General features: G+C 40.2%; 1 protein-coding gene across 1 annotated transcript; it reads right to left on the bottom strand.

Moving 5' to 3' along the window:
* Window positions 1–208: 208 nt before the first annotated feature.
* Window positions 209–27,355, bottom strand: RTF1 (RTF1 homolog, Paf1/RNA polymerase II complex component). Its single transcript, XM_063398525.1, has 18 exons — window positions 27,171–27,355; window positions 24,389–24,499; window positions 15,953–16,100; window positions 14,240–14,444; window positions 12,060–12,174; window positions 10,361–10,472; window positions 9,395–9,530; window positions 8,618–8,795; window positions 7,717–7,799; window positions 7,293–7,380; window positions 7,101–7,208; window positions 6,510–6,587; window positions 5,110–5,231; window positions 4,681–4,738; window positions 4,275–4,352; window positions 3,091–3,186; window positions 2,695–2,806; window positions 209–1,019 (listed from the first exon to the last, which is right to left on the bottom strand). The coding sequence occupies exons 1-18, from the start codon at window positions 27,246–27,248 to the stop codon at window positions 913–915; spliced, it is 2,013 nt and encodes a 670-aa protein (XP_063254595.1). The 5' UTR covers window positions 27,249–27,355; the 3' UTR covers window positions 209–912.
* Between the last annotated feature and the right edge of the window lie 26 nt (window positions 27,356–27,381).

Here is a 27,381-nt window from a genome sequence, read left to right as displayed (position 1 = left end):
GTGTAACATTGAAAGCTTGGAGAAGAAATTAAAGCCCAACCAAATGAGCTCCCCAGGATCACCCCATAAAAAGCTACTTCACCCAGTTACATCTGTAGAGTCTGGATATGCTATAGATGCAAGTCCCACATTAAGAGCTGTGTACCTCATCAGTTAGGTGTAATTTAAAAAGGGAACATGAAGTTAAATAGCTATATCAGCCAAGCCATTTTAGTAAGAAGAATCACATTTAATGAGTTTCTTTCTTGCAATTTCAGATGCTCAAGTACAGCTGGTAGAAATTCAAAACAGCCGTAAAGAACTGTGACAGACAGATACAAATAGTACTGCAGCTTAAAAATGATAAAAAACACCTGAAAAAAAGTCACACAACCCTCCCAAAAAAATTTACACTTTGAACCTAGGCCAGTTTTTGAAGATTCCCTTCTCCAAAGCTAGGATGAAGGAGGAAGAAGAAGAGGGAGAAAGTGCAGATGACCTTCCAGCCACAAAGGTCTTGCGCCAATGTTTATTCACTGTGCCTGTGGTGGTATGTAAGGGGAGATCACCAAGTGCTGATTCTGCAACTGCCAAGAGATTCCTATGGAAATCCAGACCTCAGGCTAATACTGAACACAGAGTGGACCAACGAGCTGCATCAACAAAATAAAAACAAAACTCAAACTAAAAGAAATGGGAAAACCCCAAATAGCACAGATCCACATTTGTGAGGGGAGCAGAGGAAAGGGCAAGAAGGGAGGTCTATACAGTAAATAGTTGAATGGTTTATGTTACAGATGACTGGCAGTTTTAAAGAGTCTCTTCCCAGCTCCATTGCTGCTCCAACCCAGAAGGGAGAACTGAAAAGGGAGGAAGAAAAAGTGGGACATCATCATGGAGCATGCAGGATCAGAAGCAGCAGAGTGGGCATGCTCAAATAAGCCCCCGTCTCTTTTTGTAGTCCTCCAAGTTCAATGATCGCCGAGGGGCACCATCCTTTGCTGGAGGAGCCTTGGAGGTGATGGCCAGTGCCTTAGATTCTGTTGGGGACAAGAAAAGAGTAAGGACCAAACTACAGGCAAACAATAAGTTTTCACTTGTTGTTTTTGCTGACAACTTCACCACAAAATCACGTTTGGCTTCTCTAGTATACATCAGGTTAGAACTTCAGTTAGAACTTCAGTTAATAATACAGACAGTATAAGGGAGCTTATCTTCATAGATGCTGCACATGCAATTTTGACTGTGTGTTAAACTGGCTGTTAATCCAGAGACAGAAGCAGAAAAAGTCAAATGCTCTATCTATATCTACAACACACATTTTTATCAGTCTCTAGATTCTTCTGTTAAGCAAGCAGACAGTAGACAGTAAGATGCCAATATGGTGTTCTATCTAAGGAAAACTCTGTTTCTCATCCTTCTCTCTTCAGTGTCCTTCGGTGCCTAACCCTTATCTGCTTGCTAACTCTCAAGTTCATAACTCTCACTAGCTGTTTCAGGAGATCTCTTGTTCTTGAACTCCTGCCTCATTCTGTAGTCTTACATCCAGAGTTTCCATCTTGACCTAGTTGGAAAAAGAACTTCTGCTCTTGCTTCTTGACAAGGTTTGTCTTTGTGCATTCTTACAGTACTTCCCAAATTATTGTCCTCCAAGAAACTGCAGATCTAATTCTTCAAGTAATGCAAGAAATACTAAACCTTCTGTGTCAAATTGCAGTGGTATACTCCTCCCATGCTTCCCTCCCACTGGAAAACTATGTTATAGGACATAAGAAAATAGCCTCATGTTGCACTAGGGAGGTTTAGATGATATTAGGAGAAATTTCTCCACCAAGAGGGTTGTCAAGCTGGTTGTCAAGCCTCTCCACCAAGAGGGTTGGAACAGGCTGCTCAGGGAAGTGGTTGAGTCACCATCCTTGGAGGTGTTTAAAAGATGTGTAGCTGAGACACGTGGCGACCTGGTTTAGTGGTGGACTTGTAAGTGATGAGTTAATGGTTGGACTCGATAATCTTAAGGGTCTTTTTCAATCAAAAGGATCCTGTGATATTCAGCTGTTCTTGAAACACATCTCCTGCTGCCAAAGTCAAGATAACAAAGAGGAAGAGCCAGCAAGTTTGTGTCTATTATCTTCACTCACTGGTCAGTGTTTTCATTCCCCTAAAATTTAACTTCAGTACCATCTGCAATGCCTAAGTTAGGGAACAGCAACTTGGTAATGCAGCAGGTTCAAAATCAAGTAAGAATACATTATCCCCACAGTATGTGTACAGAGGACAGAACAGCACAGACACACATCTTATCTGTTGTCAAAAGTTATTAGATTAACGCAGCAAGTATCAAGGTAGCTGCCAAGACTTATTAAATACAACACCCATCTTCTCCCCAAAGATTATCCAAGTCACAGATAATATAGACTGGAAGAGCCTATCAAAAACCCCTCACTATCTCCTTCTCTCCCTAGGCTTCAAATTCGGGATATGGGGATATACAGGCTTTTATTCTAAAACAATATGGTCGCTCTTCTTTTCTCAGTGGATGTCACTATCACACATCCCCTACTCCTCAGTTCAAGATACTTTCCAAGATGGTTAACAGAGTCCTTACTCCTACTTTCAAAAGGCCACCAATAACTTTGAAAAAAAATTTCTGGAAGAAGTAAGTTCTACCAAAATGGGCTGGACAATCACATCCCCAAACTCAAATGGAACACCTACCTGAACTGGGAACCTGAAGATCAATCTTTACATCAAAGTCATGTACTTTGAAAAGATCTTCTGAGAGGTCACTAGCTGATTTAGAGTTCACATCTTTATCTTTTCCTTGACCCTGAAATGAAAACTACAGGTAAGTCTCCAAATATTATCTGGCTGTACAAAGAAAGATAATAATCTTTTTCCCCCTCTTCTGTCATAAACCCACTTACTGTAGCTTTCATATTGCTAGAGCAACTTAAATTTCCTTTCCCAAGAACCAGGAAGCTATTGGTTTTTTATGATAAAGCTCTACAGGATACCCTTTCCTAGAACTGAAGCATGCTCACCTTCACAAGTTTCACAGAGGAAAAGGGTGACAGCATGAGGAACATAAGAGAGACCAAAATGGAAACTTACCTTAGTCATGTCCTTTGGAGCATCTGGTAACACACCAGATCCATATTTTGCATTTAGCTGGGCAAGGATGGCAGCTTGGACAGCAGGATCTCTGGACTGCAAAGGTGAAATATTAGGGAAGAATAAAAATAAAAAAATACTGCATTTAAATTTGCAAAAGCTAGAACTACATTTTGTTTAAACAGTGTTCATACCCATGAATCTAAAACCATAAGATTCTGTATATCATGCACCCAATTTCCAGAATTTCAAAAGGCTACTGAAACCATCCTGACATTATCTGACAGTAAAAAACTAAAAAACATCTTCAGAAAGCTTTTATGTGAAAAAATCAGAAATACATTTCCTGATTATATGGTTTGTTTCTGTGACTACTCTTAACGCTACTGTAATATGTATTTGCTTTCAGCTTACAGTTCTGGTTGAAATACTCTGTTAGAGAGAAGAAATCTTTAGAAGATTATTTTCTTTACCTAACAGTTCTCTAGCACAATAAAGGTATTCTGTTATGATTCTTTTCTAATAAAGAAGTATTTCAGAAATATTTCATTCAAGCCTTGGAATAGCATTTCTTTTCTATTTCCTTGCTGGTTTGTGGAGACTGATGAGAGCAAACCTGAGCAGGTTTTTTTAGATACCTACACCAGAACCACATACTATCCCAGAACAGATCTCAACAAGGCTAGATTACTTAGAAGGAGGAGGTGATCACCTTATTATTCATCAGTTATATATGGAGGGACTGCAGTAGAAGGTTTTGCCACAGTATCACATGGGAAGTCTGTGTTGAACTATTTAATGCATCACAGGTCCAAAATGTTTATTCTCCTCTCACCTTTAACTAATCCTCTAAGAAACTTTCAGCTAATTAAAAGTGAAACTCACACCTAAAGCAAATTATCTCCCCAGAGCTAACTAAATCTGAATAATTCAACATAGATGAACTCATGACAGAAGTCTCAGTCATGGTTGCTTTTGCAGTACATACCCACATCATGTATGTCCTTCACACTTTGCATTAAAAAAGAAGAGGGATCTGGATCTCACTCAGCTGTATCTTAGACTGGCATTCAGGGCATTAATAGCACATGGCATGGTCGGGTATTTTTGTTTCTACACTCTGCATTACATTGGTTTCTGTTTTTCAGCAAATTGCCTCAACTGAAGATAAGTATTGCACTCACATTAGACACTATTGTGGGCTTGCACTGCCGCCTAGTAAAGGGGTCCATTTGTTGGTTTTTCATGCTGTGACTTTCAGCCTGGAGAAGAAATAGCACATGGTTTTGCTGAGTTTGCTACTTACACTCTTTTAATTCCTCCCACAGCCCCCCATCCATGCAGTTACTCATCTGCTATATACAACACCGAGATCAGAATAAAACCAGCAACAAACATTACAGATTAGAAAGCTTTTAACGCACCCATCGTCCTGCACTTCACAAGACAAAACTGTCCTTATCGCATACAGAAAACAGGCACACAACTCTCAGGACAGTTAATGTTTAAGCATAACTTTGCCATGCAATTATTGCTCGTTGCATGATTTCATCTCTACTTGAAGAAAAGTATTAATTCAGCACTATTTACCACAAGAGCCTTCTCAGACTCAACGATATTCCACTCTCTATTTCTCTGGTTGATGTAACTGCAAAATGGAAAAAGAGGAGGGTGGGGGAAAGAAAAAGAAAGTGACTGTCATTTATCAGTCCCTATACGACAAAACACCTGAAAGCATTCTTGCAGCTTCATCATGACCACAAATTAGTCTTATTGCAATACAACTGCCCCCTGGGGTATATAGAAGAGAGTTTACATTTTTGACAGTTTTAACTGCATGACAGGTACAAAAAAGTGAAGATAGACAAGCACTAACAGAGCAATTACAATACACACTAACACACTGTACAGGAAAAAAAGAAAAAAACCTGCAGTTCATTTGTTACTGCACTAGTTTTTCTTTTTTAAATATCATTTGATACTATTTAAGAAAGAAAATTCCCAACATCATCTTCTTACCTGATTGCAGAAATATTTTTTGTTCGTTGACGATCCAGGGCCTCTGCTCTCTCTTCAAGTTCATTAAGCTGATCTTGAATCTGCTTGGCCTTATCTTGGTCCCCCAAGTCCTCAGCCATAGCCTTCAACCAAACAGTAACTCATTAGGCACTACTCTCTAGCCAGAGTTACTCAGAGACAACGGATATATTCAGGAATCAGTCAGCTAACCCTACTCCAGTAGGGAATGTTCTTCCTTGCATCATAAGAGTACAATAAAGAGCTCCACTTGCCTTACAGCTCCAGGCAAAACTGGGTTTCTTATTCTGAAGAAATCTGAAAACTCTTACACTAGGGAGGATGTAGGAACACCAGTCCCAGCATGAGGAGGACAGGTCAATTGGTTAAGTTACAACTTTTATTTAAAATTTATTAAAATTTAACATTCCCTTTTAGCACATCAGGAAAAGAATTATTTCTGCAACGGCCAGTTACCATTTACTTCAGGGAGCGGAATCCCCAAGGCACGACAACAGCTTATTGTGCCACCTGGTGACAACAAAAAGCAACTGCACCCCGTGTGACTGGAACCTAGTAATTTACATGTTCGTGTCTAGTAAAATAGTGACCACAAAAATACAGTATACCAAGGAACCAAGGAATGTATATTAATATAAACTATTGGGTTTTAATGTATACGAAGCTTTAATGTCTCGAGAAAGATAAACAAATTTTGGTTCTATTCATGCAGTCCTATCTTCAGAGATACTTAAGACTGCTTTTCTTCATTTCTTGGCTTTGGCTTTTATGCACTGTTAGGTCTATTTGTTCCAGGAAGACTACAGGTAAAACAGTTCATGGGAAGTAAATCTTTCGAGCACTTCTTTCTTTTTCAATCTAAATTACCAGATATAAAGTGACAATTCAGTTACCTCTGAATAAAAAATAATGTAACACAACTTCTGTGTTTCCTATCTTAAAATAAGAAGAGGAAATCAACATTCAAACATTATTATGAGGTACTGTAGTGGTTGGTACTCTAAAAACAAAAACAAACAAAAATAAAAACAAAACAAAACAAAAACCCAACAACAAAACCAACACCTCCCCCCCAAAAAAAAAACACAAAAAGAAAAAAACTAAGAAAAAAGGAAAAGTTACTGAGGTATACCAGTTTAAGACCTTGTTTAACAGACACAAAAAGAGACAGCTTAAATTGTTGGCAATTGCCCCTAAAACAACGAGGGCAATAGCTGACTGGGTTCTGAGTATTCTGACCCCAGCAATGAACCTTGAGAACCACCTTCCAGCTGCACAGTTGAAGTTGAGCTTACTGCTGACTACTGCCAAAATCCAGATGAGCTCCAGTTCTTCAAAAGCAAAGACTGCATTAAGCTTGCAGGCATCATCTCATCTCTCACCTTCTCCTTTAATAGCTGAGTTTTCTTCATGGCATAATTTGGAGGTGCTTTTCTGAACCTTTCCTTCTCTTTCACAATCTGTAAGATGAAGAGGAAATGACATGAATATGCAATATGAAATTATTTCAATACTTGGACATTAGAAGCAATAGATGTATGCTCTGATGATTCTGTTTTTTAGTTTGTATCTTTGGTAATGAGTTACAGGTCCATTCTCCTCACTACCTACAGAAACCTGATGCTAATCACCTTTGGTCAGTATCAAGCAAGTACAAAACTGCAAAAACTGTGATAAATGCAACTACCATGATGCTGTCAGTTTTTCAGAACATGAGAACTAAGTTGCCATACTCAAGAGTTCAAGAGGAGATAACAGGGCACAAATGATAAAGAAAAGCAGGAGTGAACACCAAACAACAGCACGGTCACCAAGCTACTCTATCCAGTTATAAAACATCCTTTTGAGCCTTTTGTTTTCTTCTTGGAAAACAAATACCATGATCATTTTGCTTTGTAACATCTACTGTTCTACTGCATGAGTTCCTGTCACTTTTAAGCACTGACACAGCTCCACTACGATGCACCATTTACCTCTTCAATGTCCTGATCATTAAACTTGTAGTTGAGGGCTTCTTTGATGGACACTTCCTTCTTGTTTATCTCATCTAGTGTGGGTAGCTGCATCCCTGCAGAGAACATCTAAACACGAGACAGAGTTACTTTCCACCTAAAGTATTCTTGGCAAAAGGCTGCTAAGAAGAAACTAAAGTCTGGCAAACTTACTGCTTCCTTCCACTTCATAAATTCACTTTCAGTAAATTCCTGATTTGAGACAAATTCCAAGCGAAACACACGTGAATCACTGCCGTGCCTGCAACAATAAAATGTAAAACATCCCCTTGTGGTGGTGTAAAGTGGTGACATTGGATCTATATGTGTAAACTGACTAAAGAAGCATAAAAACAGACAACCACATATCAACACAATCATAACTCCCTGCATGAAATTTTTGGGGTATTTTATAATTTCCATTAAGCACCAGGAGTAAAAAAATCCCAAACAAACCCAACCCAAACACTCTAGCATTAAGCAGCATGACAAGGCTCGGTCTATTTCTCAGTTCTCACCTCCAAACCCACACAGAACATCATTTGCTATGAAAAGGACACTGATCTATGAACTAAAGAGGATTCCTTTAGCATCTTACCGCAACTGTAGTCCTTTGTTTGTCCGTGTCCCACCAAGCTGGTAAACCTTTGCAGTCTCTACCACACCAGTTATTTCAGCAACCTGTATCACAGAGTAAAAGTTATGAGAAGAAGGATACAAAGGAGGTGTTTTTCATGTCCCTGGAATGTATCTGGTTCCTGGAATGTATCTGGCATATTCAAGCCTTTTCACTAGAAATATTAAAACATAATCTAGCTAACAATTCTAACCAGATCAAGGAAAGCAAGACTCTCCAGTATATGTTATCAGGTACTGAATGAGTTTCTTCATACATAATTTTTGAGTTAATAAATTATACCATCTGAATGCTTGATGCTGTTTTTGTATCTTCTCAGCTCTGCCTTCCTGACCAAATACTGTACACTCCCTACCTTTCCTATTTCCTTCTCAAATAATGTTGGTTTGGGTTAACATATGTTCCAAATGCAATACACTATTACTGCTCACATACTAAACACAGCCCTGCTGGGGGCCTTTGTAATGTAATTTTAGAGACTGTTACTGTATCCTATGATTACAGCAATGAAACAGAAAAACAAAACTGTGTTCTCAATCACAGTCTCTTCTGAAGGCACTAGAAACTTTGTAAAAAAAGAGACAAGACCCCACAATAACTTGGGAAGAGTCCTAGAAATAAGGAGTGAATCTTACTTATCCTTACTTGGTCTACACAGAACTCTAGTTAGCAATACAAATGGTAAGACAACATGAACCAAAGCTGGGAGAAACCAGTCTCGTCCACCTCTTGGGCAGCAATGACATTTTCTGGTTATAAACAATCTTTTTGTATCAGTCACCGGTACCTGAGAACTGATAAGCTGCAAGTATTTTATTACAGCACAAAAAGAAAGAACCAAATCCCTCAGAGCTGAACTCACCCGATAAACAGGTTTGCTGTTGTGATTGCCAATGCCAATACGGACAAAGCAGCCAGTGACTGTCTTGGCAAAGAAGGGCATGTGACACCAGCGTTCCAGCTTGTGCCGCGACAACCGGACTCGGTTCAGCTCCTCAGGCAAGGACACTGGCTGGGACTTGGGAGGAATTTCTTCTTTCCTGATTTGGGAAAGGTGAGAGGGAATAAAGGAAAAAGTAGAGATATAATCAAAACTGGAAAAGGAGGTCCTGAATAAGGTGTAGTGTAAGCACTATTTAAATTACCACTAAAAGGAATGATTCATCATGCACTAGTTGACTGTAGATGTGTGAATTTAGTTTTCATGAGAAAGGCTTAATGTAAAGTTCTAGACTTACTAAACACTGCCCCTGCTACGAGAAAGCAGGAAGACACACACCAAGACAGCTTATAGACTAACACTCAAAGCCAGCACACATATCTGCCCAGATACGTGCCAGAGTTCTGCAGTTGCTGAACTGCAGGACTAACAAATGGTAAACAACAGTGTAATTTGGGCCAAACCTGACAGCAGGGAACTGAAGTTGCAAACCCACCCAAGGTAAACAAGTCATATGAACCATGATATAGTGCCAAGGACTCAAATCTGAGCAATGCAGTTGTGCCCGAAGGCAAAAACACTTTAGAGACACTGAACCGCCCCAAACAATCCTCTAAAACAGCATGTGTCTACCTAAAGTGGGTCTCTATTTTTGAACATACTTACAAGTAATCAGAGTCCAGAGTTTTTACTACTTACTCTTCCTCTTCATCAGAGGATGAGGATCTAGATGAGCGATCACTTTTCTCACTAGACTTATCATCTTCCTCCTCCTCTTCATCATCAGAGTATACTTCACTAGTTTTTAATGGCTGTTTTTTTGCAAGCAATTCAGCTGAGGAGAAGGACAGAGAACAAGGAAAAGCAAGCTATAAATATTTTATGAACGCTTCCCTATAAGAGCTGAATCTTAATTGCTTTAAAAAAAGTCCAAGAGGCAGATAGGTATTAATTTTACACTAGATACAGGTGGCACATCTTCAAATCCTCTAGTAAGCTGTGCATTTCATTGACTTCTCTCTTTGCATATACACGAAGTATTTAAAAACATCCTAAACCTCAGTTGTACTTATTTTCAGTCTCCCAGCTTGACTGCACATAGTAATTCAAGATGGGTGTAACAAAAGGATATACAAGAAAAAAACTAATATGATCAGACAACTCATTGTTATTTTACAAGGAAAAAGAAAAAACTCATGTTTGGAGAGGATCACAATAAAATCCAGTAGAGTAAAAAAAATGGCTGTGTCAAAAGTCAGTGGCAACATGGACAAGATGATGTGCCAGTGAAGAAACAAGCAAACATAGACAGGGTGTCACAAGTACAGCAAGCAGGAGTTTAAATGATTCGGAGATTAATAACCTGAATCTAAGTGACCAATTCAGACCCATTAACTAAACCTTACTAAGAGCCACAGTGGACTGCAATGAAAGTTCTGTTTTTAGACCACTCCAGGGAGGGGTAGGGGTGAGGAGTACCGCAGCAGTGGCTGCCAAATACCATCCTAGGTGGTCATGCTGGGCAAAGACCAAGGAAAACACAGACCTGGAATTCACTCACTCCAAGGAGGAGGAATGTTGTAATAATTTGAAACAGGAAGTATCACTTTCAGAGAGTTGCAATAATGCCTCAAAAACTGTAGCAATAGCAACATGCTTTCATACCTGTTCTGTTCTTCCTTTTCTCTCTTTCTGCTTTTAGCTCCTCCATTGCCTGAGATTTCTTGTCTAGCTTTTCATCCCGCTTTGATCTCCGCTCTTTGTTATGTGACATGACCTAAAAACATGTACAGAAAATCCCTCAACACCATAAATCCATAAGTTGAAAAGCATGAAAACAAAGATTATTTGCATTCCTTGAAAAATTTTCAAATAGAAATTACTAACATATTCCTTTTTGAAATCAGTTTTTTTCAGTTCATTTTTTACAGAGGCTACAGAGGGAAATCAATCTAGAGCATATTTCTTTATTCTGCTTCATATCAAAAATAATGAACATATTTATAGTTCAACATTTCTGCCACCAAGTCTTAGTCTCAAAATTCCTCCCTGAAGTTAAAAAAGGACTAGAGAAATAAAACAGAGGTAATTCAGCAAATAACATGTAATGAGGAAAAACTAGATGAATATTCTTCTCATTTGCTGCTTCTGCAAGGCCAAATCAAAGCACTAGTTCTCATTTAGTAGCAAAGAAAAAAGTTATGTTAAAAAATACTTAAAGCAGATATAAAGTTGCTTGTAAAATCTGCAAGATGGATCCAAATCTTAAATGTTTTAAGTCTTCTCGAGTTTTCCATTTCTAACAGGTCTATCTCTATAGAGAAAGCAGCCTCCATAATAAGCATAAAAGACAGTCATTTGAGCTAAGTTGAAGTAATTTCTGCAAGGCACTGTAAAAGAACTCTAAATAAGATCCTTTGACACATGCATATATGTATTAGCAACTACACACTATGTATTATAAATGAACTATTAAAATGTACACACACGTACATATATGGAGTTGAGGGAGTAGGGAAATGAGGTTCATTCTGCTCAACATGTGCCTAAGGGAGAACTCATCTCACCTAATTTGATTTTATGTGTTAAACATCTGTTTCACTAGAAAACAACATGGAATGAATTGTCAGCTGAAGATGCCTTCTTCCATTGCACAAAACAATAGGCAACAAAAAGTGTAAACAATCAGCTGGTTCTGAGATGGCTGAAGTTAGGCAAGATGAATCCCATCCCACTCTGGCAGCCTACCTGCCCTGACTCTAGATTAACAGCAGGATCTCCACTATTTGAACCACAGTTCAGTTAGAGAGGCCTGGCCTCAAAAACTCGTGTTGTCCTCTTTTTACTGGAGGTGGAAAAACTATAGAACTACTTCTGCTCCTCCTGGTATTTAAGCTTTTCCTTGACATCCCTGCCAGAAGAAACTAAGCATTTTTTCCACTGTACGTATGTGCATGCAAAATAATGAATAACAGCTGAGCAGTTTTTGGTCTGCTCTCTCAAACTTTTCAAGAAGATCATGTATGGAATGTTTCAGACTGAACAGCAGAAGTTTGGCTAAATGAACTGTAAAAGATTGCTTTCCTTTTCTCATGTGGGAGGGCTATCACAGCAACTCTAGACAAGACTGCAACTTTGTGTTTTTCATTAAAGGAGTACCAGTGCACACCTCAATTGGCCAAAGATGTTAACTTCCTTAAATGAACTGGAAAAACTGAAGATAGCTTGAACATATAAATTAACTAAATTCTGATATGCTTACTACACTGTTTGACATTAAGGGAAAACATTTGGGGTAGAGAGGTAGAGATCCTATCTCCTTTCGCCAAGGGAAAAGGGTTTATTACCAAGTTTCATTTCCTACCTGGGATTCCTGGATCTGTGTGAGTTTTTTCTTCTCCTGCTCTTCCTCTTGCTTTTTCTTTTTCTCTTTCTTTTCTTTCTTTTTTGCCGTTTTTAGTTTTTTCTTGATTTCAAATCTAGTAGCAGTTATTGGAAGAAAAAGAATGTATGAAAGAATGCTCTTCCTGAGAGAGCAAGGGATTGCTCAGATGCTATCACAATTGCTATTAGGCTGCAAGGAACACTTCAACTGCTTGTCCCTTTTATGTTATCCTGTCCCCTATTCCCATCCCCTCCCTTCCCCATGACAATAAAGCAAAGAAACGCTGAGTACACCAAATGCAGTCCTACAGAGAGCTAACCTAAAGGGTTATGATGATGAGACCATGTAGAGATTACTAGTCCAAAGAAATATGCCCTTACTCCATCTTCCTCTTTGCCAGTGCAGCGATCACTGCATGCTGCCTCCAACTCTAAAACCATATGGCTGTTTCACATCATTTGAACCTAAACAGCTAAGGATTTTTTTCTTTAAAGTCACTATCATGCTAACTTTTTCGTGCCTAAACTTCACCTTTCTACTAGAATGACTGCAATGTTTCTGGGAGTCCTCCTTCAGCAGCTAAATTCTCATCAGACTCAGTTTCTGCGGAAGAATTTATGCACTTCCATGTCTACCTTCATGACATATATCACCCTGATGTCTTATTTTCAGCCACTGTATTCAGGAGAGTAGTAATTTCAATGAACAGTCCCGTGACTGAGATTCCACTGCACCATGGACTGGTCATTGCTTTAGTGAAGTGTGCATATAGACATACACAAGCAAAAAATAACTTCCAGTAACTGAAATTCAAAATGTGTTATCCACATACACATTACGCAGTCCATTCTTCTTCAGTCCTTTACACCTGGATTTTGTAGACAACAAACTGAAGTGTCAGATGAGCTCATTGACCTTTATGACTTTAACATGAAGCATAACACATCATATCACTTGCAATGTCAGCTGTAATCCCAATGAAGTCACAGCATAATATGCATAGAAAGAGCTTTTGAAAGATTCAGCTTATCACAAAGTCAAATGACCACCCCACCACCCTTTAGTTCTACCTGCCAAGACATGGAACAGCACAAATTCATTTAAGATTAAATCAGTAACTCCAGCTTTGATTGTTCAGCTTGTTTGTATCCAAGCTGAACAATCCAGCATTCATTCTAAACCAGAGACATTCAATTACCATGGAAAAGAGAGTAAATTTTAAAGATATGATGTCCTTCTATGTGATCTAAATCCAAACTTACAATCATTCTCACCCCTTTGAGGAGAGCAACAGAACACATAAGATTCTGAATGTAGTGTTAAAATCAAGGCAGGCAGGCAGTGCTCTAGTTATGGCTTGGACAAAAACAGTTTGGCAGTTGCTTGTATTGACATGATTAACTCAACAGATGTCAGTCCTCTAGGGAATTTTTCAGCAAGTGAGAAAAGAGAAGGCACTAAAGTAGAAAGAAACTCAAGAAACCTTGTCCCATACATGCCAAATCGTTTTGATTAAGACACGTGGGAAGTAAAATACCTTTACTACAAAGAAGCTGCCTGACTGGACAGTGTAACAGCTACAGACAAACAACAAAACCACAGTACATAAGGTAGAAATCCACAAAAGACTCCATGAAAATGACATATCCAACACCACTCCTCATTATTTCAGCACCTTCTATTAGGGCCCAAGCCAGTTTCACATCCATATACAGGCAACCCTAACTCTGATCTGTGCTTCACCACTGTTTTCTGAAAAATTCCAGAAACTTATATACACCTTATGCTTTGTTTGCTTTTTTTTCCAAAGCATCAGTACATGACAGTTAATACAAAAAAGATCAAGAGAAAGCAGGCCTTCTGACTGTCTGGCATCTAACCTACGGAGCAGTAACATAAGTACAAGGGTAGCTGACAGAATTATGCATATTCAACAGCTGAGAAACTCTTAGATACTGTCTTCTACAAGAATATGCAGAACTCCTGCTGTGTGCTTCTTAACTCCTCCAGGGACAGTTTACATACAAAAAATATACAGTCAGGCTTAACTCACTCAGCAGTGCTGAATGCTTAGACCTTGAACAAGAGAGCACAGTCAGCATACTCTCTATGCAGGCTTTAAGAATTTGCTACCAAATATCAACAAATATAAAATTCACCTTCTCTTCAGCACTTCTCTCTTCTCTATCCGGTTAAACAGTTCCTGCTCTCTCTCCTTTTCCGTCATTTGTTCCAGTCGAGCTCGGTCTTCTTCATCTCCCATCAGGTCTTCTCCATAGCCATCATGGAATTCCTCATCTTCAGATGAAGAATCTGAATCTGAGCTAGATGAGGAGCTGTTGCTTTCTGAGTCAGAGACTTCTCCTAAATCAAAAATATAAGGCAGTGCGATTCAGCTAGGGCAAAGACTAACGACTTTATTATAGCATATTAGCATGGGATAGCAGTAATTAATTTTACACTCATCTTCCACCATACTAAAAACATACATATAATGAAAATTAAGGCAAGGTTGAAACTACCACAATATATGTATGCTAAAAAAATTATAAAATGAGTGGTACTACATTTGAACACAAATTGGGTTATAAGTAAAAATTCTTAGTAGAACAAACAAATTTAAAAGGCCCTTTAGTAATGTTACAGTCCTAAAGTTAGACTTCTATGCCTATATGCTTATGCCCCTGACAAGTTGCTTATACAGCCATGAATTTGTGTGTACACACCTCAAGCACTGTGATCAACCACCACAGAATTGCACATTAACCACCTCATTAGAGCAACCTGAAGGACCAAAACTCCTCATGTAAAGACTGCAACCACTATGAATTACACAGGAGATAAAGTTGAAACCAGGAGATAAAGTTGAAACCAATACCCTCAGGGCTGGCAAGGCCCTGACTCTAGCCCTGTTCCTGTAACAAGCCCTCCCGGCTACACAGGGGTTTAGGGAACAGCTGACTCCCCAGTAGCATTGGGTAACATCACCTTTAAACTTGATCCAAGTCCAAGTGCTTTGATTATCTCAACTAATTGACTAAATTACAATGAATTACAAAAGCAGGCCATTAGGATTCCTTCTTTCACTTCCATCCTGGTATTAGTAACTTGGAAACTTCCAGCTTTGCAAGCTCACAATGTGAAAACCCTTGATTTGCAAGCACTGATATATACATAGTCACTCCATGCCTTTGTCTGTATCTGCTGTGCTTGATATACTTAAAACTGTCAGCTCCTTCATATGCTTTCTTAAATTCCCTTTTTAGTATCAATGGAAATCACAAGTAAGCACCTGCAAACCTTCATGGGCATGACAAAAACAGAAGATAGGAAGTTTACCCAGCATTGAAATGTATTAAATATTCATGTAAAAAATTCTAATAAAGTTATAGAATTATTTTTCTTCTTCTGTGTCAGTATAAATGTGCAAGAATTCCAGTTCAGAGCAAATGCACACAAGATAAGCTCCTATTTGCATCACAAACACTATATATCTTTCCCTTTATCACAAGAAGTTTGGGATGGGAAAACACACCAAAGGGAATAAAAATGCTACCCACGTGGGTAGATAGAACATGCTAGAAGGAAGCAAGGAATTTTCCAGGAGAATGTCAGGGAATGAAACGTCATTCATTCTTCAGTTGAAATAGCATTTAGTTTGCAGTTGTAATGGAGTGCTCACAGCAATGCTACACTGAGTTACATGCACTTCAAGCCACAGTAAATTTAAAAAGTTACCCTGACTGTAAGTCACACAGTGAAAAGTCTTTGAAGATGGTCTTCAACATCACCATGCAACACTACTCTTCAGGGTGCACAACAGATGAGTTCACTTGGAATCACACTAAATAAATGCACGTGCGTTATCTTACCCTCTTCAGGCGCCGAGCTCTCAGCCGAGCTGTCCTTATCTGAGCTGCCGGAAGAGGCAGCTTTGTTCATCTGTTTCTTCATGGCTCCTTTCTTCTCTGCCTTACCTGCTTTTCCCTTTTTTTTGTTTTTAGAACCTCCAACAGTCCACTGCAAGGAAAGAACCAAGAAAGGGATCGTGAGACACAAACATTCCTCTCTTCTCCCTTCTCCAGAATAGTGGAGTAAAACCAGCTGAGAAATAGCCCAATACCTGACAGCAAAAAATCATACAAGTGTAAAGAAAAGGGGAAAAAAAAAGGGAAGCCAATAAGAAACTTATCAGATAAATGAGAGCCTTTTACAAGGTTTTTGGGAATAGTGTTGTGTGGTTGGTTGAAGTTTTTCTTTGAAAAATAAAGAAACCAGTTGTAACAGTTGGTAGATCACTTCTTTTAAAAGATAATGAAGACTTCAAAGTTGGCAATATCTGCCAAGGGAGGAGGTATTAAAATATTTTCCTAAGAAAATAATTTCAAACAGCGTGTTCAATGCGTTTGTAAAGAACAGCTTCAGTTACTATTAAACAGAAGCAACTGATGTTTTTCCAGACCTAGTTTAATCAGGAGCAGATTTTACATTTCATGAAGGACATCAATTATATATGACAGCCTTTTCAAAATCCTGGTTTTACCAAAAGTACACAGTGTCTGTATTTCTGTGCAACAAGGCAACAGTGCACTCATAGATGCAGGTGGTGGCACTAGCCCCTATGTACACAAAGTGGAATTAAATCAGAATCACAGAAGTTAGGTAAAAAAAAAAAAGAAAAAAGTTACAGTAAGAAGTCCTTATTTTAATTTTCAGTTAATATCATATTTTCAGTTAATTTAGACCACAGTTGTTAAGTACAGAACTTACACCAAAAGACATACACATAGCCATTTTAAATCACAAAGTCCTAGAAGAATGGGAACAGTATTTACCTTACAGTGTGATTTCTTAATAGAATTTTTACTTTGTTCCAACTACCTGGGTAAAGCCAGAAGGGAATACAAGCAATAAGGATTGCTCATACAGTTACTTAAAAGCTTTACAATATTTTGCACTTCACTGCCTCTCCTAGAAATTCTCCAGATGAGATCATGGCATGGGGCATGAAATCCTCAGGAATATAGCAGGCTTTATAGAGATATAAATCCTCCAAATATCTGTATATTATTCTCATCTTTCATGGACATCATCACCTGGTCGAGCATACAGTCTTAAGAAGCAGTCATAATGCAAGTGAGCAAATACAATTGTGCATAACTGAAATCTTGCACTCAAAACTATCCTAAGTAAAAAACCCCACTTTTTAGCAAAAGATGCACACAAACTTCAGGCTTCTTACCCAGTCACCCTATCCTGAATCAAGTCTATCTCTGCAGGCAGTAATCATTCCATCAAATTTGATTAATTGTTCTGCCTGACAAGACACCATCCTCAGAGAGCCCTGGTGTTCAGTTACTCTAGATGAAACTCAAGCAAGTAATTATAAGCTACTACCTAATCTAACAATACCTGAACTAGGACCTTTGGAATTTCCCAGGTTTTGATTACTCTCACACTCAGCCTTGTACTTTCCACATTACCAAGTGCTTCATCATGTTCTCTAGGCACCATCAGAGTATTCAGAAGTCTCTGTCAATGCACAAGCTTTTGGTTTTTTTTCCTGAGGTAAAAGTACAGTGGTGAGCCTTGCAATTGACACCCTATACAGGTACCCCAAGTCTGACATGGTCCGTAGGACAGGTGAGAAACTGCACAGAAAGCTTCTGACTTTATACCAGCCTGAGCTTGTACTGACGTTTTTACTGGCCTCAGCATTAAAGTTTTACTTGTTCAGTGTTACAATATTGCTGTTTAATACTATTTCTGGTTACTATGCTCATATAAATCAGTTAAGAACAAGCTTGCACTCTGTCTAAATCTACTCAAATCTCGGCACTAAGGAATCGCCTCCCAGGTGAACAGAAAAGTGCATTTTTGCTATTTGCTCAAATGGTCACCTACTGCCAGCATACCAGAGAAGAGACAACAGCAAGAAAAGTGAAACTCGGTGTTTAGCAGTGATGCAGAGGTGCCTCCCTCTCAGAGCTCTGCCACTTCTTTTCAGTGTTCTAATGCTGAATTATACCTCATGTCAGCATGCTGCACAGCAAGGAGGCAGCACACCGAAAGCCACAGTACACAACACAGTTACATCAAGACCTTGAGAGGTCATGCTGAGATGAAAGAAGCTAAGATCAGATAAAGAACAGCAGGACTTCAGTGAATAAAATGTGTAATAGCTGTACCTACATGGGTTACATATCACTGTTTTCAGCTTTTAACTCACTAGTAGAATTGTGGAGAAAACCTGTGACCAGGAAGATAGGACTGAAAAGAAACTGATGTGACAAACACTTGGAACAAGAAAAAAAGAAACAACAAAAAAAAGTAAGCAAAGAAAACCCCACCAAACAAAAAAAACCCCACCCAAACAACAAAAAATCCAAACCCACAAACAAACAATAAAGACAAAAAACCTCAAAACAAAAACCACCCCACAAACAAAACCACACAACCAAAACCAAGAAACCACCTAAACAAACCAACACACAACAATGTAATTTAAAAATCTGCTCTCTAACCTAGGAAAGTGTGCTTTGGTTTCTATTTCACCCTGGAGATAACACTTTATCTCACTTTTTTTTGTGCAAGTGACCTCTATGTCCATCTCCTAATTTCAGTGCTGTCACAAAGCCAAATTCTTATCCAACTCAGGTGCTTCTGGGCTTACTCACTTACTTCAAACTCTCAAGAATGTCTGGTCATTCCCAGAACAACTACAGGACAAGACAAGAGTTCGGGCAAATCTTGGACCACTAATTAATCAAAACCAAGACACACTGCAAGACTCACAGGCTCATAAATTGTTCTGCATGTGGACACTATTGCAGTTGTCTTTTGGACACACAATGACCTATCTGCACTGCTCAGAGAGAGCGACCAACATGAATTTCTTCTTTCAACAGAGGAAGACGCAACAGATTAGCTGGTCTAGGAGGGAAAGGGAAGGCAATACTTTAAAGTCAAAGTCTTGAGTTCCTTCCTCACACTCCAGCATACCAACAGAAATCAAAAATGTTCACATACAACATCAAGTAAAAATGCACACAGTTATAGTCAGAAACATTTATTTGCTCTGTTTCCCTTAACTTCAAACAACAATCACTTTCCACAGTCTAAGCTCCACTGCAGTTCCTGCAGGTCTCTTCCACCCCGCTGCAGTCAGGCAGCACCACTCAATGCTTCTCACAGGGTTCCCATGAGGGTAAGGCCTCCTCAGAACAGCCCCTCCATTCACCGCTGCCTCCTGTGCCACCATCTGGAACCCTCCGTGGTTCCACACGCAGGAAGTCAATAAACCCGTGCAGAAGTGTACTGCAACAGGGCTTTCTGCTTATTGTTTAGTACTACCAAACAACAGAGCTCTATGGCTCTCCCACAAGAAGCAGTCAGAAGAGCCTTTTGAATTTTCCTCTTGCTGCCAAGGTTCACAGTGCTAATAGCTTGCAAATTTCCTCCAAGAAACAGTTGGACATGATGATCCTAAAGATCCTTGTCAACCTAAATGATTCTTTGATTCTAAGAAATCCAAATTAAGCCACAGTAACCAGAATGGACTTAGGGGGAAAAAAAGCCATTCCACCACATCAGAAATTACCTAGATTTATAAGTCGGCTTCTAAAAAAGCAACTACATAAAGTGATTTAAGAAAATATTTTATAACTCAGCAAACTTTGAATATATTTCCACTAGGGAGATAAAATTAGATTGTGGAGAAAAAAAAAAAAAGGAAAAGAAAAACAAACAAACAAACCCATACCTGAAGTGAGCTAAGAGTGCAGAATTGTTTTACTGCTGATAGTTGCTGTTTCCTTCTATTCACACAGTACCTAAATGCATTACACACTGAGATTTTAATTTGCAAATAAGTGTTTGCCCAGCCTTTTTTTAACCCCCATCGAGCCAGAGATGCACAAGTAAGGTTGTCAGCCTATCCTTGCCATATCCTTCCCTCCTGCCATATCCAATGGCTTTTTAAGCAAAATGCAAACTACAAGCCACAACATCAAAGCAAAAAAGGTCCCTTACCAATGTGTTCCTTTCCAAGGGCAGATAAACTTCAGCTGTCCTGTTGTCATTGCATTTAAGTGCACCAAGGTAGACAACATCAGCTCAGCTCACAAACCTTCATGCATTCATACAGGAAAAAAATAAGGGAGTCCACCAGGCAAGTCATGAAACTACAGTTTCAGCCTGTCTGAACTCAAAAGCAGGAAGCACAGATATGAAAATAAGGCAGTAATCACTGTCTTCAGGCTTTCTCAAAGCTTGGAAAACGCTACAGGCAGCACTCCAAGAGCTTCAAGAAGGAAAAAGCTCTCTACCACTACTTCTACAACTAAATAGTAAATAAAAAGCCCCTGTTATTTATCCTGCCTTTCAGGATCTACACCCGTCATTTGAACACCTCACACACCTTCGCGATGACAACAGACCAGCAATCAGAAAACTTAAAGAGCTATTTTAGACACAAAGAGGAAACTTCAGGTGTCAATACCAAAATGGAAAGGAAATAAGCAAATAAAGAAAACACCTTTGGAAGCCACAGAAGAGGCTTTGCAGGGAACTAGCTGAGAGAAGTCTTCATAGGCCAGAATATCATCAGACACCTGATCTGCCCTTTTCATTCATGCACTGCTCATAGAAGCTCACAGAAATCAAATCCCAAGAAGTTAAACCCATGCTAGTTTGCAATTTAAAGAAGTTAGTTACAGACTAAATTTTATACCAGTTCTGTCCACAGCTTATTCACATTACTCCTTTGGACACGCCAGCCTTCACACAATTAACTTGTGCTATTCAGATTTGCACTTGAACTTTATTTGGAGCAGAGGAAGTAACACCACCTCTCCTCCTTGGGAAAAGCTTTACTATTGCACCCATTAAGAGCTGAAGAAAACTCTCTGCTGCAGGAAAAGTCAAAGTTACAAAGAACACAGTCTATAAGCTGTGTATAAGAAGATTAAAGCACAGCCTGTTTCACATTTCCTAATCTTGAAAAAAATGTAAGGCAAAGGCCTCACAGGACTGGAGTACCCACTCATTCTTGAAGGTTTAATTAAGTAGTATTATAAAATAAAAGCACACAGGAAAAGACAACATTCAGTACTGCGATTTCTACAAACCCACAAAAGGACACCCCCAAAACAGAAAAACACATGCAGTATTCTGCTTATCTGTGCTTTGCTGGAGTGCTCTAACTTGAAGCGCAGTAAGGGGATACAAAGAGGCATAAAACCCTCTAGGCTGTTACTTGAAACCAATCTCCTCACTGCTCACCTCCTCCTCTGTCCCATAGCACTTGACAAGATCTTCAGCTATACAGTTCCTAACAAATTAGCACATTTGTAAAAAAAGGTATAAATAGATAATCCTCACTTAACTCCAGAATAGTACTAAGCATGCATTATATATGTTTTCTACTCCTGGAAGGATATTCTGTCCTTACCCTGTAGATGTTAAAAGGCAGAACTGAACCCTTCCTGACATTAGAATGAGTGTACTTTTCAGGAGCTCCCGTAGCATTGTGACTTTCTGTCTAATCAACACTAATGTCAGTGAAGTTGTTGCAGAAGCCATCCACTCTTCCCACACAATAGAATGAATTACCTTACTCTAAGCAAAGAAGCCAGAAAAAAAAAGGAAAAGCAAGAGCCCAGAATTAACCTACTGCAACTGAGGACTATCATCCACCTAAGCCCTCAATCAGTAACAAGAACACCTTGTGGACACACAAACCTCCAGTATGGTAGCCCCAGCAGTAACCTGGCTAGCACCAAACTGGTTCCATGCAGAAAGCTACCAGTTTGACATGGTGAGCTCTTGAGGAGACATGGTCAGATAAAGGAGCCATCTGTGTCCAGATTAGTACAGCTCTTTGCAAAGGTAGCTCTTCCTATTGCAAAGCCCACGTTGCTATTTATCATTGCTATTTATCAGCTCTCTGAACAAAAGTTTATAGTAATTCAGTCAAGAATGTTCCACAGCCGCACCAAGAGACAGTTCAGAGCATCCCTCCTATTTCATTGCCTGCAACTCACTTTCAGTCCAGTGGCTAGGAAATTTGATTCAGACCACAGAGGTCCTTTGAGTGTTACAGAACTCAGTATCTGGGTAAGAAGTGCATTCTCTCTGATACACATAAATATAACATTGAAGACGTAGCGACATCCCTGGGGCACTATTGTATAGATGCAGCATGATTTGTACCTGCTGTTATTCAGTAATTCCAAAATGTTTTTTTCTCCCCTACGCCCCACAAACTCTCCTCCCTCTAAAAGAAAGCAGCATTTCGCTCTCAAACACAGATTTAGGCTTCTTTCCTGTATGTGCAACATAGTGCCAATCTTGGAACATTTAGTGATTTCCAGGAATCACAATGGACATGCACTCTGAAAAACCTCTGTGGAAGCACATGGGTATGATTAGGCACATTTGCTCAGGGCAACAATTTCCATGCTTTTGCCTCAAGGTCTTCACCTTGCAAGTCCAATAATACAACTTCAACTCTTAGACCCCTATCCCAACCCCTAAGGTTGAACAAACTTCAAACCAACCACAAGAACATGTATTAAAACCTGAGTTATTCAGTAGGACTAGTGCAGTCAAGCCCAGGACGCACAGAACGGAATGACTGGCAGAAGCAGAACTGTTGTAAGCCAGCTACTCATCCTGCTGTGACAAGCAGCAGTTCAGAATGCATATTTCAGGCACAGGAATAGAAGCAAGTGTCCTAATTACCTCTTCTCTAAATCTTTTTCCTCTTGCTGCATGGAGGTCAGAAAGAACATAGTATCAATTTGAAATGATACACAGATTGGAAAGAGTATCAAGCCCACAGGGTGCAACAGTGACACTACTGATCTGAGATCAAGGTCTGTGCGAATTTGTGAAGAGTTATTGTCACACTCTGCACAAAATGGAAAGGTAGGCCTTACTTATTACACATGTTAAAATTATGACAGCTTTCAGAGACAAACACAGAATGGAAGGCTTTCTCATCCACGTGCTCTCCATACCCAAGCCTACTTTTTCCAGACAAGCTGGTCTCCACACAACTTAGAATAAATAAACTGTGAGCCAGCAGATCTGAACACACACGGTGACAGACCGAGCAGTTACCCAATAAGGAACCTAATACATCTAGCCTGTTCACAATTCTGTCTGTGTCTATGCCTTAAATGTATATTAGAGATACAAGAAGCATTTGTTTTTAAAAAGAAAATTATTGATTTGGAACAGAGTTCCAAGCATATTTATTTCAGAAATGCCTCGGAGAAAATTAAACTGCATATTCTTCACACTTACTGGAACAACTCTGCTACACTAACAAACGCTTTATAGTTTATCACTGGCCTATCCTGTTAGTCTGCAAGTTGCCACATTGGATAATCTTTCCTGTTATTTCAGAAGAAAAAAAATACAAAAACCCACACCAAACATCTCCCATCTCTCATCAAACTTTTAAGAATAGGTAGAACAAGTGACCTCAATATAATTTGCAGAAAGCTTGCAAAAGATACTTTTAAGCTTTCAAGAAATTGTTTTTCTTTGAATACCTGTATAACATTTGTCAGTGCCTGTTTTAATAAGTCTTTTTGAATTTTCTTTTCTAGATGCACAGACTTTTAACCATCTCTGGAATGTAGTACCAAGAACAAATACTAAAACAGAACCAGCAGATAAGCATTGCTATACAAGAAATTGACAAACCTTAGGACAAAATAATGCTAAACTCTTTCTTCCCTCTTTCTTCAATAATATCAATCAAAACACACTCTGCTGCATGTCCAAATGGCCAGACAGCTAATTCACAGCACAATTCCTGGAGAATCAAAGTAGCTAAATAAAACAGTTTTACTACCTGTAAAATAGTACCACCTGCCTTGACCCTTTTCTTAGGAAAGAAGCTCCACTCTAAGGATGAAAACTTCTCTCCCCAAATTCAGATTCCAGCTTTAGTAGCGCCACTGATACCTCAACTGCAAGCACAACACAGGAAAAACTCTAGTTTTAAGCAGGCAGTTCATCAGACCACATGAACATGGGATTAAACTGACAGTCATCTTTTCTATAGTCAGACTATTTTGTATATGATTGGAATTCAAAACATATTAATTAAAAAAATAAAAATAAAAAATACAGTCTCTGGCCCTAATGGGTCTCCCTCAGTCTTCATCATTGACAGCCAGTCCCACTTTATGAAGTCAGCAGGCTAAATATACTGTATGACAAATACAATTTCCCTGCTGAGGTACAATCAGACAAATAACCCCTAGCAATCTCAGTGATAACGATAAACTCACCTCATCGTCACTGTCTGATGTCTCAGAGTCTGAAGATGCCGTAGGTTTGCTCACAGGTGGTTCCTTTTCTTCAGAGTCACTGCGTTTCCGTTTGGCCAATGACAGGAGCTCCTGGAGTAAAAACACACACATTTATTTCAGAGTGTCATAATTAGTTTTAATAATCCAGGTCAAAGCACATGCAGGTTCTTGGCAATATCTCAGCAGATCTCACTAGCATGATTATTGCCACCTACTAAGGAATAAGTCTACTTATGTTTCATAAATATATATTTGCACACACCGTTTTAATATTGGATGCTACAAAAGGATTTTAACAATAACAAGCAATAAAAAGTAACTATTAGTAGCATTACTTTCTTGGTATAAGACAAATTACAAAAGACAACATAAGACAAATCACTTTCACAGTCATGTCCAGATTTGTCTTTTTTAGATTGGGTAATAATTCAAAACCACCCTAACTACACCATGAAGCAAAAGTCAAATACCAGTAGATAGCAGCTTCCTCTAAACAACAGAGATATTTGCAATCACACACTTTAAAGGGGAAATGCTTTAGGCATCACTTTTACATCATGGTTGGTAATATTTAGTCAGCCTGTTCAATTCCTTTTCACTGTTGGTGCACACCCTAGAAAGCACTTAAAGCTTTGGATAGACACAGAGCAGGTATGAAGCTCAAAGTCTGTGAAACTTAGGAGAGCTGTTCTGCTCCAAAGGTAGCACCTTCACAGGCAACACGCATCCACATGAAGAACTACACGGCTCTCAGACACTCCCATCATCTGCTGTCCATCGCTTGTTCAGTGACACAAGCAGTAGTACAAACCAAACGTTTTTGAAGCTGTGTTACTGTCTCTGCAGTCCAAAACACAGAATCTGTTCTCAGAAACATTGCTCTAGGGCTGATGAATCTTAGCTGTGTGTAGAAGTACAGCCACTCCAACTTCTGCAGTCTTGGGAAGTTGATACAAGATTGGTTTCCATTAATTTCACAACTGGGAGATTATCTCAACACACTGATTACAATTTAATACCTCAAATGAGAACACAAACACTGCAGAAACTGATGGTCTGCCTACCTACCAACAAAGAAACCTTTCATTAGTAATGGCATTTTATCAACTGTTCTCTAAAGAAGCCCTGCAACATCAACATAACACATTTGTACAATCAACAGATCTCCTCTGGAAGCTCCTGAAGAAGCTTCACTTTGGGAACATCCTGAAGAGGAGCATGCTTTTAAGTCAAGAAATTTTCCAGTCTATCTATCTATCTATCTATCTATCTATCTATCTATCTATCTATCTATCTATCTATCTATCTTCCTTCACTTGTTCTCTGTTTTCCAAGATACTGTAATTAAAAAACTGCTAGCCCTTTGATTAGCAAGCCTAGATTGCCATGGGAAGCTGACAAACACTTAATCTACAGGGGTGGACTTGGCATTTAACATTTAAGACAGTGTTCTCTCATCTCAAAAACATTGCTTCCCTGCTACCTGATCTTCATCTTTGCACATACATCTCCCTGCTGTCACAGTTGCTACAAACAGCTCAGGGCAGGGGGAAGCACCTCCTGCTCAGGTACAGCTGCAGATGCCTGCTGCCAGTGAGGGATGGAGCAGATGCAGAACCACGTGGTGATTCCTACCACCATCACTCCGATTTTCTGACTGCTGCTAGAGCTAGTCCAACTCCTACTTTCAAGTTCTAAAACTATCAAACTGATACATTAGCAGGGAGATGTGGGCAGCCCTAAGGACTCTGGAGGTATGCATGATCAACCTCAGCAGCTCCAGTGTATTTGTTTTAACAGAGTATCTGATCTGATTTTTCTGAAGCCCCAATTTGCAGAAGTATTTTTGAGTGTTTGAGAAGGCTTTTTATTGCAACACAGCAACTGCTTCTATATTAAAAACTCTGAAGGTCCAACACATAAATTACATCAGACATGTCAGTTTCAACATATTCAATCCAGAGATCAACATAAACTTCTCTCCAGAGCAAGCACTGCCAATACAAGCAGTAACACACTTCACCTATAATGTCTTTATTTACCATTGGAATCACACCATCAATACGTGCTACACCGAAAGGTGACTCTTTGAAAGCAGCCCGCTCCGAAGAGGGGTTGCACCCCCTTTGCAACCTTGACATGGTTGAACTCACACCAGACACCGCGCTTAAAACCCCGGGACATGCTCTGTTGACAAATAAATAAATATCACCCCTTCTTACATCTACAGGTTGGCTTCCCATCAACTGAGCTCCCCCAGCGCAGTGACCAGGATTGAGGGGGTCGCATAAAACACGTGTTAACACTCCGGGAGCCCGCCTGCCCCGACGGGAGGCAAGGACCTGACACGCTGCTCTCCCGGCGTGCCAAAGTAGCATGGAAAAGTTGCCCAGCCCTTTGGGCCTCTTTCCCCGCTACCCGAGGTGAGAAGACCGCTGGCAGCGGGCCTCGCTAACCCCTCCTCAAGGCCAGATCGCCCCGGAGCATCGCCCCGGAGCATCCACCGCCCCTCGTCCCGCCGGCGCCCAGCACCGGGCCGCTGCAAAGGGACCCCGCCAACGCGGGCCTCCTGCCAGGGGCGGGCGCGGACCCGCCGGAGGGGCGCGGGCTCTCCCCACGGCGGCCGCGGGGCCCCATCGGGCTGAGGAGGGCGAGAGCGGCGCGGGACCACCGGGCGGGAGCGAGGGAGGGATGGCGGCGCCGAGCCTCGCGCGGGCCGGCGTTCCCAGGCCCCGCGTTCGGGCCGGGCCTGCCCGCGCACCTGGTCCAGGTTCTCCTCGCTGCCGCTGTCCTCGGTGTCGGAGTCGATAAGGACACGGCCTTTCCGCTTCTTCACCATGGCGGAGCCGGCGGAGCCCCCTCCCCGCCCCGGCGGCGGCGGCGGCGCTCGCACGGCCCGGCCCGGCCTGACCCGCGCCGCCCGCCCGCCCGCCCGACACAAAGGGCACCGCGCATGCGCGGCGCGTGGGGCG

Source organism: Prinia subflava, chromosome 5, assembly GCF_021018805.1.
Source record: "Prinia subflava isolate CZ2003 ecotype Zambia chromosome 5, Cam_Psub_1.2, whole genome shotgun sequence".
In the NCBI taxonomy this organism is placed as follows: domain Eukaryota; kingdom Metazoa; phylum Chordata; class Aves; order Passeriformes; family Cisticolidae; genus Prinia; species Prinia subflava.
This window is presented reverse-complemented; position numbering and strand designations above follow the sequence as displayed.

Bases quoted from the DNA above. Each gene is read 5' to 3' on its own strand.
- RTF1 (XM_063398525.1), bottom strand. From the start codon at position 27,248: ATGGTGAAGAAGCGGAAAGGCCGTGTCCTTATCGACTCCGACACCGAG. The intron at 6,588-7,100 runs GTAAATGGTGCA...TTCATCTTACAG, and splicing joins ATGATCAGGACATTGAAGAG to ATTGTGAAAGAGAAGGAAAG. The intron at 4,353-4,680 runs GTAAATAGTGCT...TTTCTTCTCCAG, and splicing joins AGTCTGAGAAGGCTCTTGTG to GCTGAAAGTCACAGCATGAA.